Source organism: Dendropsophus ebraccatus, chromosome 10 (genome assembly GCF_027789765.1).
Source record: "Dendropsophus ebraccatus isolate aDenEbr1 chromosome 10, aDenEbr1.pat, whole genome shotgun sequence".
Lineage (NCBI taxonomy): Eukaryota > Metazoa > Chordata > Amphibia > Anura > Hylidae > Dendropsophus > Dendropsophus ebraccatus.
Genome location: NC_091463.1, coordinates 16060713 through 16074542, shown reverse-complemented (window position 1 = coordinate 16074542; position 13830 = coordinate 16060713). Strand labels below are relative to the sequence as shown.

The 13830-nt window shown below is 46.2% G+C and overlaps 1 protein-coding gene across 5 annotated transcripts in view; it reads left to right on the top strand.

Moving 5' to 3' along the window:
* Positions 1-13830, top strand: part of SPTAN1 (spectrin alpha, non-erythrocytic 1) — a 40915-nt gene that overhangs the window by 15799 nt on the left and 11286 nt on the right. For 3 of the 5 annotated variants that reach the window (XM_069986104.1, XM_069986103.1, XM_069986107.1), the window contains exons 4-36: positions 955-1095; positions 1272-1418; positions 1504-1637; positions 1770-1914; positions 1997-2151; positions 2240-2375; positions 2667-2768; positions 2979-3116; positions 3197-3307; positions 3446-3523; positions 3623-3778; positions 3860-4064; positions 4144-4325; positions 4594-4837; positions 4928-5050; positions 5179-5396; positions 5475-5567; positions 5794-5928; positions 6952-7100; positions 8120-8179; positions 9153-9351; positions 9617-9721; positions 9968-9991; positions 10083-10115; positions 10243-10290; positions 10375-10466; positions 11247-11391; positions 11699-11880; positions 12012-12111; positions 12284-12481; positions 12570-12716; positions 12805-12908; positions 13067-13229. In XM_069986104.1, coding sequence (XP_069842205.1) covers positions 955-1095; positions 1272-1418; positions 1504-1637; positions 1770-1914; positions 1997-2151; positions 2240-2375; positions 2667-2768; positions 2979-3116; positions 3197-3307; positions 3446-3523; positions 3623-3778; positions 3860-4064; positions 4144-4325; positions 4594-4837; positions 4928-5050; positions 5179-5396; positions 5475-5567; positions 5794-5928; positions 6952-7100; positions 8120-8179; positions 9153-9351; positions 9617-9721; positions 9968-9991; positions 10083-10115; positions 10243-10290; positions 10375-10466; positions 11247-11391; positions 11699-11880; positions 12012-12111; positions 12284-12481; positions 12570-12716; positions 12805-12908; positions 13067-13229 — 4392 coding nt within the window. The remainder of the gene's footprint in view (positions 1-954; positions 1096-1271; positions 1419-1503; positions 1638-1769; positions 1915-1996; positions 2152-2239; positions 2376-2666; positions 2769-2978; positions 3117-3196; positions 3308-3445; positions 3524-3622; positions 3779-3859; positions 4065-4143; positions 4326-4593; positions 4838-4927; positions 5051-5178; positions 5397-5474; positions 5568-5793; positions 5929-6951; positions 7101-8119; positions 8180-9152; positions 9352-9616; positions 9722-9967; positions 9992-10082; positions 10116-10242; positions 10291-10374; positions 10467-11246; positions 11392-11698; positions 11881-12011; positions 12112-12283; positions 12482-12569; positions 12717-12804; positions 12909-13066; positions 13230-13830) is intronic. The other 2 variants (XM_069986106.1, XM_069986105.1) reach the window with 1 other exon arrangement.

The following is a 13830-nucleotide window of genomic DNA, read 5'->3' as shown; positions in this document are numbered from 1 at the left end:
TGGCGGGATCTGTGTGACATAACACATGTTGTTGACTTGCATATCTGTGGTTTAGTCTTTCACGCCATACCGGACAGCACAGCGACCAATAGTGACCAGCGTGCAAGTTGGGGCTCACATCCGTGTAGGTGGAGGTGTCTGGATGTGCAGTGATGACTTCCTGCTTTCCTAATGCATGATCTGTATACCTCTGCCTTCAGCTATCACACTACCTGGAGTTCATCCTGCAAACTGCTCACCACATTGTGTGTTCTTCTTTATAGTTCCGCTCATAATTAATATGCACTTGGATTGATTTGGCTTGGGAACCCAAATACCAATCCTTATAGCGCTAAAACCATGGGAGGAATTTTCCAATTAAAACTTTCTTGTTCCCTATCCACAGGATAGGGTTGCAGTAAGAGATCACAGGGGGTCCAACCTCTGTGCATCTCCAGATTGGCCCACGGTTCTTTCATTTTGAATACAGCCGCAGGTCGGCATGTGACTCCCCAGCTCTATTAATTCTGTATAGAGCCGCTGGAAAGAGTTGAGTGCTATACTTGGCTTGGGAATCTCTTTGGATGGGGATAAGTAAGTTATAATGGGAAAACTCCTTTAAGGCTCATACGTCTACTACAGGGATCGCTATAACTCTGCACAGATGAACCATATGGCAGCACACAGAGCTTATATAGGCCTCATAGAGACTGTGTGCCGCCATATAGGCTCAGGGCACATGATTTGTCCATTGGCTTCCCCTTAAGAGTATGAGTTCTTGTGCAGAGCCCGTAGAATAGAATCCTATGACAACTTTTCTTTGTTAAAGTTTTAAACTTTTTCTTCTTATTTCCAAACTCGTGTGAAATTTTCGACTTCTTCTTGCCTTCAGGAAGGTGTGCATCTCGTTCCTTTGTGGTATCGCACACTAAGTAAGATGAACGTGGCCATTAATCCTGTCCTCTCTTTCTACAGACACGTCTAGTAGAACTGCACCGTCTATGGGAGCTGCTGCTTCTGAAAATGCAAGAAAAGGGGGTCAAGCTGCAGCAGGCCCAGAAGCTGGTGCAATACCTGCGAGAATGTGAGGATGTGCTGGACTGGATCAATGACAAGGTATATGGTTACTTGGTGAAGTCTTATGACATGCAGGAGGACATAAACCCTAATGGGGTCCGAATCTCCCCTTCCCCCTTATTTTATAGTTATCTTCTCGCCTATCTATTTGGAATTTCTTCACCTTATATTTGTATTCTACATGATCTGTAACTTCTTCTTCCTCACTTTGCTAGGAGGCCATTGTGACTTCTGAGGAGCTTGGACAAGACCTTGAACACGTTGAGGTCTTGCAGAAAAAGTTTGAAGAGTTTCAGACTGACCTGGCAGCTCATGAAGAAAGGGTGAATGAAGTCAACCAGTTTGCCAGCAAACTGGCACAGGTACTTGCCCACCAAGAAAACTCTGTCCGAGAAGCCAGGGCTGATTCCATTATACCAACCTGGTGTGGTTTTGTTCTGTCCACAGGAGGAACATCCAGAGCTTGAGGTTATCAAGACCAAACAAGATGAAGTCAATGCTAGCTGGCAGCGCCTGAAAGGACTGGCTCTGCAGAGACAAGGGAAGCTGTTTGGAGCTGCGGAAGTCCAGCGATTTAACAGGTCCGCACTAGCATTTGTTCACTATTCACCTCTGCTCAACCATACATGATATTGCCACATGGTGCTGGGTCAGGTTGTGAATTCTGTCTAGTCCTTCTGTGCTCACATTGCCTTCTCCATTCCTGGCTTTAGAGATGTGGATGAAACCATTGGCTGGATCCGAGAGAAGGAGCAGCTGATGGCATCTGATGACTTTGGCCGAGACTTGGCCAGTGTGCAAGCGCTTCTCCGCAAGCATGAGGGCCTGGAACGAGACCTGGCAGCCCTAGAGGAGAAGGTGTGTATGCCCTCACGCATATCATACTGCAGGAAACTGCCATAAAGATGCCGCCAGGCTTCAGTGATCTCTTTATTACCAGGTGAAAGCTCTGCGCTCTGAATCTGAACGCCTGCAGGAGTCTCATCCCCAGAATGCTGTTCAGATCCAGGTGAAGGGAGAGGAGCTGCTTACAAACTGGGAGCAGATCCGCACCCTGGCTGCCGAACGTCACACGCGTCTCAACGACTCCTACAAGTGAGTGATCGATGCAAGACACGTATAATCAATCTATGGTCTGATCTGTGCTGCTGGGTTTTACAGTGCGTCCATCTTCTCTTCTCAGGTTGCAGAGGTTCCTTGCAGATTTTAGAGACCTGACCAGCTGGGTGACAGAAATGAAGGCCCTCATCAACGCTGATGAGCTCGCCAATGACGTGGCTGGAGCTGAGGCTCTCCTTGATAGACACCAAGAACATAAGGTAATGGCAGATGGTCAGTAGGTGGCCAGGAAAGTGCTGACTTAGATAGGATCAAAGTGAACCCCAAGGATGATATTAGTACCTATTATCAAGAAGGGAGTAAGGCAAAGCATCATGGGTATGGGATATAGAGCATATTTCTTCACTGTATGTCACTTAATGTAGACATGCATGAGCTGTAATCACTTTCTTTGACCAGACTCTTTCCACTTACAACATCTGTTCCTGGGTTACTACAGCCGTGGTTAACCGCAATGAGTTTTTTTTTTTTTTTTTCCTTCTTGGATTTAGGGTGAAATTGATGCTCATGAGGACAGCTTTAAAGCCGCAGATGCTTCTGGACAAGCTTTGCTGAATGCCGGGCACTACGCGTCTGATGAGATCAGAGAGAAGGTATTCAGCCAATACAGTGACTTATTCTTCCTTTAAGCAGGGGAAATGGTGCCATTAAGGCTTTTTATAAGTAATATTGCCGGTGTTGGGATCAGCCAGTTTTCCCCCAATCCCTATAAACTGGTTGTTAAAATGACATCTAGTTTCAGTTGCATAAAAAAACCACCAGATGACACTCTTCTAAGTCCTTGTCTTTTTTTTCTCTTGTAGATTACCTTCTTGGCGGAGGAGAGAGCCGCCCTTTTAGAGCTGTGGGACCTCCGCAGGCAGCAGTACGAGCAGTGCATGGACCTTCAGCTTTTCTACAGAGATACTGAACAAGTAGACAACTGGATGAGCAAACAAGAGGTCCGAGCCCTCACTTATACTCTTTAGGGATTCCCCCACATCATGATCTTTCCTTAACTACTTGCCATTTTGCTCATTAGGCCTTCCTGTTGAACGAAGATTTGGGCGATTCCCTGGACAGTGTGGAAGCCCTGCTGAAGAAACATGAAGACTTTGAAAAATCTCTCAGTGCCCAAGAGGAGAAGATCACGGTATGTGGCAGAATGATATTACAAGGACTTATAGTAGCATTAATATATAGTTGTATTTGTTGTAGTCCTGGTCACTAAAAGGAAGCTCTATCTCAATGTATTTAACCCTTGCCTGTATTTTTGTTCCATACTCTATAGGCTCTGGATGAATTTGCCACAAAGCTGATCCAAAATAACCACTATGCGATGGATGACGTTGCTACACGCAGAGACGCGGTAAGATACAGTACTGCCTATGGTTCTTGAGCAGTAGGAGCGGGTCTTTCAGACTGTTGGACCTCATTTTAATAATGTCACACCTTGTTGTCTTGGCAGCTCCTGAATCGCCGCAATGCCCTCCATGAGCGGGCACTGTATCGCCGCACCCAGTTGGCCGACTCCTTCCATCTGCAGCAGTTTTTTAGGGATTCTGATGAACTGAAGAGCTGGATCAATGAGAAGATGAAGACTGCCACAGATGAGGCCTACAAGGTAAGGTCTAGAGGTCCAGTTTATAAGTATCCCAAATTCCTGGTCTTCGTCTATAGTCTAATATGTTATCGTTCCACACAGGATCCATCTAATCTTCAGGGCAAGGTCCAGAAGCACCAGGCCTTTGAGGCCGAACTGTCCGCTAATCAAAGCCGCATTGACTCTTTGGAAAACTCTGGCCAGAAGTTAATCGACGTGAACCACTATGCATCCGATGAGGTGGCAGCTCGCATGAATGAAGTGATCTCCATGTGGAAAAGGCTGCTGGAAGCCACCGAGTTCAAAGGTTAGTAAAACAAGCCGGTCCTATAAAAGGTACGGTGTCTAGTAGAAAAGACCAATATTAAGGCTACGTCTCTACACAGGCATCAAGCTGCGGGAGGCCAACCAGCAGCAGCAGTTCAACCGAAATGTGGAAGACATTGAGCTCTGGCTGTACGAGGTGGAGGGACACTTGGCTTCTGATGATTACGGCAAGGACTTGACCAATGTGCAGAACTTGCAGAAGAAGCACGCTCTGTTGGAGGCCGATGTTGCCGCTCACCAGGTACTTAAGGCATAAGGGCAGATTTACTAACACTAATTCACAGGTGTCAACTCAGGTCCTCCAGCTATTCCAAAGCTACAATTCCCATCATGCCCGGACAGCCAAAGCTAAAGATTTGGCTGTCTGGTCATGATGGGAATTGTAGTTTTGGAACAGCTGGAGGGCCTGAGTTTGACACCCCTGGGTAATTCTTAGTGTAAACTTAGACTAGACAGTCTAACAGTACACCAGGCTCAGTCTGATTGACAACATTGCGTTACCTATACAGGACCGTATAGATGGCATTACCATCCAGGCACGCCAGTTCCAGGATGCTGGCCATTTTGATGCAGACAACATCAGAAAGAAACAAGAGGCTTTGGTTGCGAGGTACGATGCCTTGAAAGAGCCCATGATCGCTCGCAAGGAGAAACTCTCCGACTCTCTGCGTCTGCAGCAGCTTTTCCGTGATGTCGAAGATGAGGAAACCTGGATAAGGGAAAAGGAACCAATTGCAGCCTCCACCAACAGAGGTAACTTATAGATATTGTTAACTGTGATGACCAGTCTTATTGTTATGGGGTCCAGCCCTATGCTGACCTATCTTGTGCTCTTGGCTCCAGGCAAGGACTTGATTGGTGTTCAGAACTTGCTGAAGAAGCACCAAGCTCTGCAAGCTGAGATAGCTGGACATGAACCCCGCATCAAGGCCGTCACCCAGAAGGGAAATAATATGATCACTGAAGGTAATGGTGTCACATTATAACTGTGTAATGCATCACTTCTCCTGCGGGGGCACTGCAGTGAAATGGGGCACTTGCTGCTGGGTAGCTGATTAGTGACATCATGTCTTATTGTTTTCCTTCATGCACAGGACACTTTGCAGCTGATGAAGTGAAGGTGAAGCTGAAGGAGCTTAATGACAAGTGGCTGTCTCTCAGGAATAAGGCCTCTCAGCGCAGACAAGACCTGGAAGACTCCCTGCAGGCTCAGCAGTACTTTGCTGATGCAAATGAAGCTGAATCCTGGATGAGGGAGAAGGAGCCTATTGTTGGGAGCACAGACTATGGCAAAGATGAAGATTCTGCTGAGGTATGACCATCGTGCCACCCAGTACCCTAAACTGTCATATCTATTACTGGATTACTAATGTCTCCATCCATACCGCAGGCTCTGCTAAAGAAACATGAAGCCCTGATGTCTGATCTGCGAGCCTATGGTAGCAGCATTCAATCCTTGAGGGAGCAGGCCCAGGCTTGCAGGGTATGTATTAAGTCAATGATATAATATAAAATTAAAGGGTCACCTTCTGCCATGTCTCAGTGACAGCTGATGTCATCCAAGAAACATTTTCCATTGACTTCAGTGTGTGTGCAATCCCATTGGAGTGAATAGGGGGAAGAATATTTAAAGGATTTAAATTTTGAGAAATATGTTGTAGGTGTGATTTACTGCACGTTTTACAATGTCTGACTTCATTGATATTTAGCAACAAGTGGCACCAACAGATGATGAGACTGGGAAGGAGCTGGTCCTGGCCCTGTATGATTATCAGGAGAAGAGCCCCCGGGAGGTGACTATGAAGAAGGGAGACATCCTGACTCTGCTTAACAGCACAAATAAAGTAAGAAACGTGGCTCAATCCCTGTCTGTTATCCTAGAACTAGTGGCACTATTATCCACAGGGCTGTGTCTGATACTGCTGCTCAACCTTGTTTGAGTGAACTTCCCAAAATTTGTTCTCATTCAATTTGCCATGAGATTTTACTACATCCATATTGAGGCAAGGTTCCATGTCAAGATAGGAGTCCCTGCTTATGTTCACGGAGCATAGCCCAGCTAGTGTAGTGTAAGTGGCAGTCCACATAGCCATATAGCATAGCCCCTTACCTTCCTGGTTCAGCGAATGTTAAACAGAATTGGTTTACTTATCTCTAAGCTCAGTCCATGGACCAGACCCCTAGAGTCTTGGGGGCCTATTCCACGGAAGCGCAAATCGGCCCGATTCGGCCGATTATCGCTCGGTGGAATAGAGAAAACGATCAGTCGATGATCGTGTCTTCGGCTGATTGTTTGTTTATTTAGGGACGGACCTAAAATCATTTGTCCCCCACAGCGCATCGCTATGGTGGAATAGCGGTGCGCAGCGGGTGACCGACTATTTGAGAAGCAGCACACATTACCTAGCAGGAATTCTCCTCCGCTCCGTCTTCCTCCCCGGGTCCCGCGGCACAGCATCAGCAGCTCCGGAGCGACCTGACTGAGCTGTCAGACTGCTCAGCCAATCACAGGCCAGGACCGCCGGGGCCAGTGATTGGCTGAGCGGTCTGACAGCTCAGTCAGACCGCTCCGGAGCTGCTGATGCTGTGCTGCGGGATCCGGGGAGGAAGACTGAGCTGAGGAGAAGTCCTGCCAGGTAATGTATGGTGCAAGGGCTGCAAGGACATCAGTAATGTCCCTTCAGCCCTCGCTCAACGATCATCGGACCGTGGAATAGGCCCAGTAAACGAGCGCTGATATTGCAGATCGACGCTTGTTAACATTGTTGGTCGGGCCCCCATCGGAGTGTAAAATTGGACCCTTAGACCATCCCTTTTAGTGGCTGCTTACCAAGTGACCACATTCTACTATGTCTTACATCTTCCAGGACTGGTGGAAAGTGGAAGTGAATGATCGTCAGGGTTTTGTACCCGCTGCGTATGTGAAGAAGCTGGATCCGGCACAGTCTGCTTCTCGGGAGAACTTACTGGATGAACAGGGAAGCATTGCGCTGCGACAGGAGCAGATCGATGGCCAGTAAGACTCCATTTTACCAGTTTCTTTATTGTACAGGTCATGTGACAGCACAGATGGGAAATGTCAGAGCTCCTGCATCTTTACCTCCTGCACTCACTGCATACACGTCATATATTACAACTCTTCGCTTTACCCATCACCCTGCATGTTATAATATCCATCATCCTAAAATCACCAACAAGTGTTTCTAAGTACAGAGTTACTCCCTCACTAGTGACATAAGGTCCGGTAACATTCTTATTTCACCCCCATCCAGTAGATCACTGTATACATTAATATGCATCTTATCTGCCATTGATTTTTCTATGTGTTCTGATTTGTAATGTGATTTCATAAGAATCTGTATCACAGCCTAAGACTAAGATCAATTCTGGGGTCAAGTAAAGCTGTATAAAATGAGTATGTTACTGCAACAAGGTCAGAAATGGCAGTCACTGACTAGCAACAGCGCCACCCTGTATTCTGCCACTGAGGCATCTCATGTACAGCAGGCGGCAATACTTCTTTTATATAGCTGTATAGCCCCATGACTTGTTATACTAGTGATACTTAAAAATTAAAGGGCATGTCCACGTCTACTGATTTATTTATTCTTTAAATAAATGAAATATATATATTCATAGGTTATACATGGAATGCCCCTTTTAAAATAGGAATTTTTGTTATTACAACTGTTTGGATGAAGGCTAGGATAAAAAAAAAAAAAAAAAAAAGAAAAAAAAAAATATATATACATTTTTTTTTCTTCCTAGCCTGCATCCAGGGCATTCCAGCCATTCACACTTATCATCTATGAAAGAAATAGCTGCTTGGTTCTGGTCTGACTTTCAGGACCTCTACCAGTTAATAGAACAACGCACTCCCAGTATCATTAGAGGTGGGCAGCCCTGTGATCTCCGGCACCCATACGCTGCACCCCCATCTAATCTGGCTCTGTGATTGAGCAGCACCCCCTGCCTGTTGGTAATCACTAATCGTCTGCATGCCTTTTTTGCTGTGCTCCCCTCTCGTCTGTGCAGGACTCTTGTATCTAAGGAAGCTGGCAGTGTGTCTCTGCGTATGAATCAGGTTGAAGAACTGTGAGTAGACCTGTTCCACCATTGCCCATCACTTCGTATAGTCAGTAAAATACATTCTAACTATAGGTGACTACTGATGACCATGTTAAAGTTTTACTGTCATAGTCAAGTCAAAAGGTTTCTTCAGTCTAGGGTCTAGTAGCAAAGACCCCCATGAACTATTACAGTGGGTCATGAGAAGCACTTGGGGAAGTACTCATCTCTTTCCTTGCTGCAGGAGATGGGATTCTGTAGAAAGTCTATAGAGCCTGTCTCTTGCTATGAGAGAGATGGGGAGAGAAGGACTGAGGTCAGAGGTTCTTCGCATTCCGTTCTACTGATCAGTCGGGGTCTAAACACCCAGACCCCCAACCATCAGCACTCTCCATAGTTTGCTATGAATGACTGTGACACTTGCTGTTCCATTGGATGGTGTGATGTGCCAGGACTTGCTAAACTGAGCCCATGGTGGCAGCCTTATGGTCTCCAGTACCAGCGCCCCACATACCATTTCCACACTCCTGTCTGTGAAACAGAGGGATGTTGCCTTCGTTTCTTGTTCCTTTTATCAGTCTACACATAATGATATCTTCATAGATCACTTCTATAATAGTTATACCATAGAAGGACATGGGATTATTTACGGGCATCTGTTGCCTCAACACTTCAGTTTAAGAACTATTAACCTTGAACTGCTGTAGGATTGTAGATGGCGAGTCTAGAATATTTATCTTCCTTAAGTTCAGGGATGGGGAACCTTCGGCCAGCCAGGTGTTCCGAAATTTCAATTCCCATCATGCCTGGACAGCCGAATCTAAAACGTTAGTTGTCCAGGCATGATGGGAATTATAGTTTTGCAACAGCTGCAGGGCCTAAGTCTGATAATGAGATCTCTACTCTTGTAGTAGTACCACATCTTGTGGTCTGGGCTGACGCTCCAAAGACCTCTGCTATGTTGTACACAGACACCTGATTCTGCCCATTTGGTTTGTAGATACCAGAACATATTGGAGATGGGAGAGAAGCGCAAGGACATGCTGGAGAAAAGTTGTAAGAAGTTCATGTTGTTCCGTGAGGCGAATGAGCTGCAGCAATGGATCAATGAGAAGGAGTCTGCGCTCACCAATGAGGAGGTGGTGACTGACCTGGAGCAGGTGGAGGTGTTACAGAAGAAGTTTGATGACTTCCAGAAGGTAATTTAACATTGTGCCTATCGCTAAAGGGGTTCTGACCAAAGCACAAGGTGCCATGCTGCATCGTGAATGCTCCCTTTACATCCTAGTTGTATTGAACCTAAATTGTTTAGAAACTGGCTTCCTCTAAAGTCACACATACATTATAATACAGAAGACCTATAGCTTTGCAACAGAGACCTTTCTTATGGGTGTTTTGATGGTAAAAACTCCAGGCCATTGCATTGCAGATCTGCCAAGGATTATTATTCTCATTGTCTTACAGGATCTGAAGGCCAATGAATCACGTTTGAAGGATATCAACAAGGTTGCAGGTGATCTGGAGTCTGAGGGGCTCATAACTGAAGAAGTACAAGCTGTACAGCACCAGGTATGACTTCCGTTATGCTCTATGGGGGACAGAGGACAGGAGATCCTGTCCTAGTGAAGTCAATGTATCATCTTAAGCCTTTGGGCTTTACAATTGTAGTAGTAGTATCCTATGAAGGCTGTATCCATACCAGGAATCTGCATGCATAATAGCATCATCCTGCCTTATAATCGTAGTATGAGTAGTCCTATGAGCTCTTGTACTGGCTGCTCTATAACATCTTATTTTTCCTCTTTCTTCCCGCAGGACGTATACGGCAGCATGCCAAAGGTAAGTAGCAATACAGCAATGTCCTTCAGTGCAGGTTTCATTGATGACTTGTTCTTCTTTATTATAATGTTCCGTGTTCACGCTGTTGTAGGATGAAGCTGACAAAGGAGCCTCTCCATGGAAGGTAGGAGCCCTGTAACCCCTGGCCAAATTTGTTCCCTCTGTGTAAACTATTGAAATATTCCAGCCATGTTTCCATGTTGTATAGTTTTATATATGACTAGTAATGTGTTGCTGTATGTCTGTCTTAGTCTGTGAGGACTGCCGTGCATACTGTGGCCACGTTTAACTCCATCAAGGTAAAGATCAAGAACAAAGACTTCAGTACAGTCTCAATACTCTCACCCTTGTTTCGCAAAGTGACTTTTACCGTCTTCCCTTAGGAACTGAATGAGCGTTGGCGATCTCTTCAGCAGCTGGCAGAAGACAGGAGTCAATTGCTGGGTAGTGCCCATGAAGTGCAGAGATTCCACAGGTAAAGAATTTAAGGGGTATTCCACCCAAGAGCTAAAAAAATGCTCACAAACCTACTTGGTCTTACTCACCAAGTCCCCCTGAGTATTTTGAGCCATCTCCCGTCTTTGTAGCTACCGCCTTTCTTGAGTTATACGTTTTTCTAAAAGCTGGTCTACATCAAAGATGGCGCCGACCAGGAAACTACATTTCCCATCATGCATTGCACCTCAGAGCCAACTGCCAAGTATCTGCCTAATCTTGTAGTATCTACCAATCGCTGGTTTAATCTGCTTTTGCTCTAACACTGTGAACAAATTATATATGTACGTAGATTAGAAAGAAAGGGAGAAAGATGAAACAACTGTGTTTCCTTTCCCCTATACTGCTCAGGAGGCTCACTGTTCTGTTCTCCCCGCCCCTTGTCCAGGTGCTCACTGATTTGTGAGGTCAGTGGTGGGTGGGGTTACAGATTGGGTGTTACAGCTTGTATGGCCACAGAAGAGACAGATCATGTGACTTTAGTCTCAGGAGGAGGAGTGGAGACAAAGTGGACCAGGAAATGAGGATTTTCTGCAGGGTGTAAGTCAGGTTGTGCTTCAGAGAAAATGGCCAAATTCTTGTAACAGAAACCTATTACAAACAAGCTGGGTTATGGGTGGGGATTAAATAGGGTTAAATCTTAAATGGAGTACCCCTTTAAGATCTGGCGCTTGGGGCTCAATAATTCTGAATACATAGTAATACTGGTTTTAGTGCCCGGAAATCTGTGGTTGCTATATGCCTTTACTTTCTCTTGTAGGGATGCCGATGAGACTAAAGAATGGATCGAAGAGAAGAACCAGGCTTTGAACACTGACAGCTATGGCCATGATCTGGCTAGTGTCCAGGCTCTGCAGCGCAAACATGAGGGATTCGAGAGAGATCTGGCTGCACTGGGTGATAAGGTGAGGGATAGATGGTTTTATACGGAGGCCACACATTGTCAAAATTACCAACTTTATTCCTATAGGAGAGTTTCCGGCTGCATGATTAATCGTTCCTCTAAAGGCGTGCAGCTGGTCGGCCCTCGCTTGTGTCCTGGCACAGCCTCATATCGGGTCATGTAAAAGAACTCAATAGTACAAATAGTAGGGGTGTCAGAGGTCACAATCATAAACTAATATAGTACCCTAATAATATCCCATCACTGTATAAATGGTAATGGCCCTTTGATCAGATGGATTCTTTACCAACACATTTGTCCTTTTTCAGGTTAATTCCCTGGGAGAGACCGCTGAGCGTCTGATCCAGTCCCACCCAGAATCTGCTGAAGACATTCAGGAGAAGTGCACAGAGCTCAACCAGGCCTGGACTAGCCTAGGTAAACGTGCTGACAAACGTAAGGAGAAGCTGGGAGATTCTCATGACCTGCAGCGCTTCCTCAGTGACTTCAGGTAAGGAGGACGCACGGCCGATCTTAACCCACCATTGTCTCCCGCCAGCTGATTGGGACCTGTGGTTATGGTATAGTTGGGAATGTGGCAGTGGGTATTTGCACGATGTAACATCTTAATGATTTTTCTAGGGATCTCATGTCCTGGATTAATGGAATCCGCGGCTTGGTGTCATCTGATGAACTTGCAAAAGATGTCACTGGAGCTGAAGCTCTACTGGAGAGACACCAGGTCAGTGGTTACAGTACCAGGTACAGGGTTATATGGAAGCACATGACTGCTCCTTGTCTTCTGGAGTATACCCAACCATAGGGGTAGATATAGCTGCCTTCCCTGTATATATCTGAATGTCCATTACAATTTGCATTAGTAAAGCTGGAGTTTATGCTGCTTGTCCCCTCAGGAACACCGCACAGAGATCGATGCCAGAGCCGGCACTTTCCAGGCATTTGAACAGTTCGGGCAGCAGCTTCTGGCCAGAGGCCATTATGCCAGTCCTGAAATTAAAGAGAAGCTGGATATTCTAGACCAGGAACGTGCAAGCTTGGAGAAGGCCTGGGTGCAGCGCAGGATGATGCTGGATCAGTGCCTGGAGCTTCAGGTAATGTCGTGACGTCCCTGCATCATCTCTTTGGTTCCACTTTCCCTGTTCGAATTTTACATTTAATTTTCCCTATAAAATTTTACAGCTGTTTAACAGAGACTGTGAGCAGGCCGAGAACTGGATGGCGGCACGTGAAGCCTTCCTCAACAGTGAAGACAAAGGGGATTCCCTGGACAGCGTGGAGGCGCTCATCAAGAAACATGAGGACTTTGACAAAGCCATCAATGTGCAGGTAAACTCTCAGACACCACAGTTGTGTAACCTGTGGCCACCACTGACCTGCACTGATGTGTAATCTCTGCTATGGCTTTGTCCCACAGGAAGAGAAGATTGCAGCTCTGCAGGCCTTTGCTGATCAGTTAATAACAGGTGACCATTACGCCAAGGGGGATATTGCCTCCCGTCGTAATGAGGTCTTGGACAGGTGAGTTGGTGTGAATAGTCAGACACCCTCTGCCCGACAGTCAGGGTACACCTGTCGAAATCCGCTTGATGTCTCTGCGGAAATTTTGTTATGTGCACGTACACAAAGGAAGAAAATGCACAAAGTCTAATGGCTTCCATCTGTTCTGATCCCGGTAGGTGGCGCCGTCTGAAGGCTCAGATGATCGAGAAAAGATCCAAACTTGGTGAATCTCAGACTCTGCAGCAGTTCAGCAGAGATGTCGATGAGATTGAAGCCTGGATTAGTGAGAAGCTGCAGACCGCCAGTGATGAGTCCTACAAAGACCCAACCAACATCCAGGTGGGTGTAAAGTGCTGAGAATGTATGGGCGTCAGCTGTACGGAGGGGTGCCGGCATGTTTAGTTACACAACGAAGGGGTATAAAGGAGTTTTCAGGACTGTATTGATGATCTCTCCTCAGGATAGGCATTATCAGTGGGGTGTCTGACACCCAACAATCTCTTACCAGTGCCCCAGTGACTGCTTATACCGAGAACCGAGACAGAAGCACAGTGTACATCATGTAGTGATTGTGTTAGAATTCACTTTAATGGGAGCTGAGCTACAATAACCCATCATGGCCACTACACAAAGTACAAAATATCTGCTTCTGCCCCAAGATGCCGATGAGCCCCCAGATAAACCTCCCTGCTGCCCCTATGTTTTAGGTCCTGGAGAATAGCATCACTAGGGGTCATTTGCAGGGTGGAAGAAGTTGGTTTACACTGTACAGGTATCTTGGTGATTCCCCCCCGCACTTGATTTCACCAGTGGATAGTTTGACTTAGGCAGGGCTTCAGCAGTTGTTGGGGAGAGAGAGGGCCCAACTAATGGGAAGCCTAGGTGACACTGTCCACTGATGAAGCAACTTTAGTGCAGAAAGGAGGCATATACATTTTAT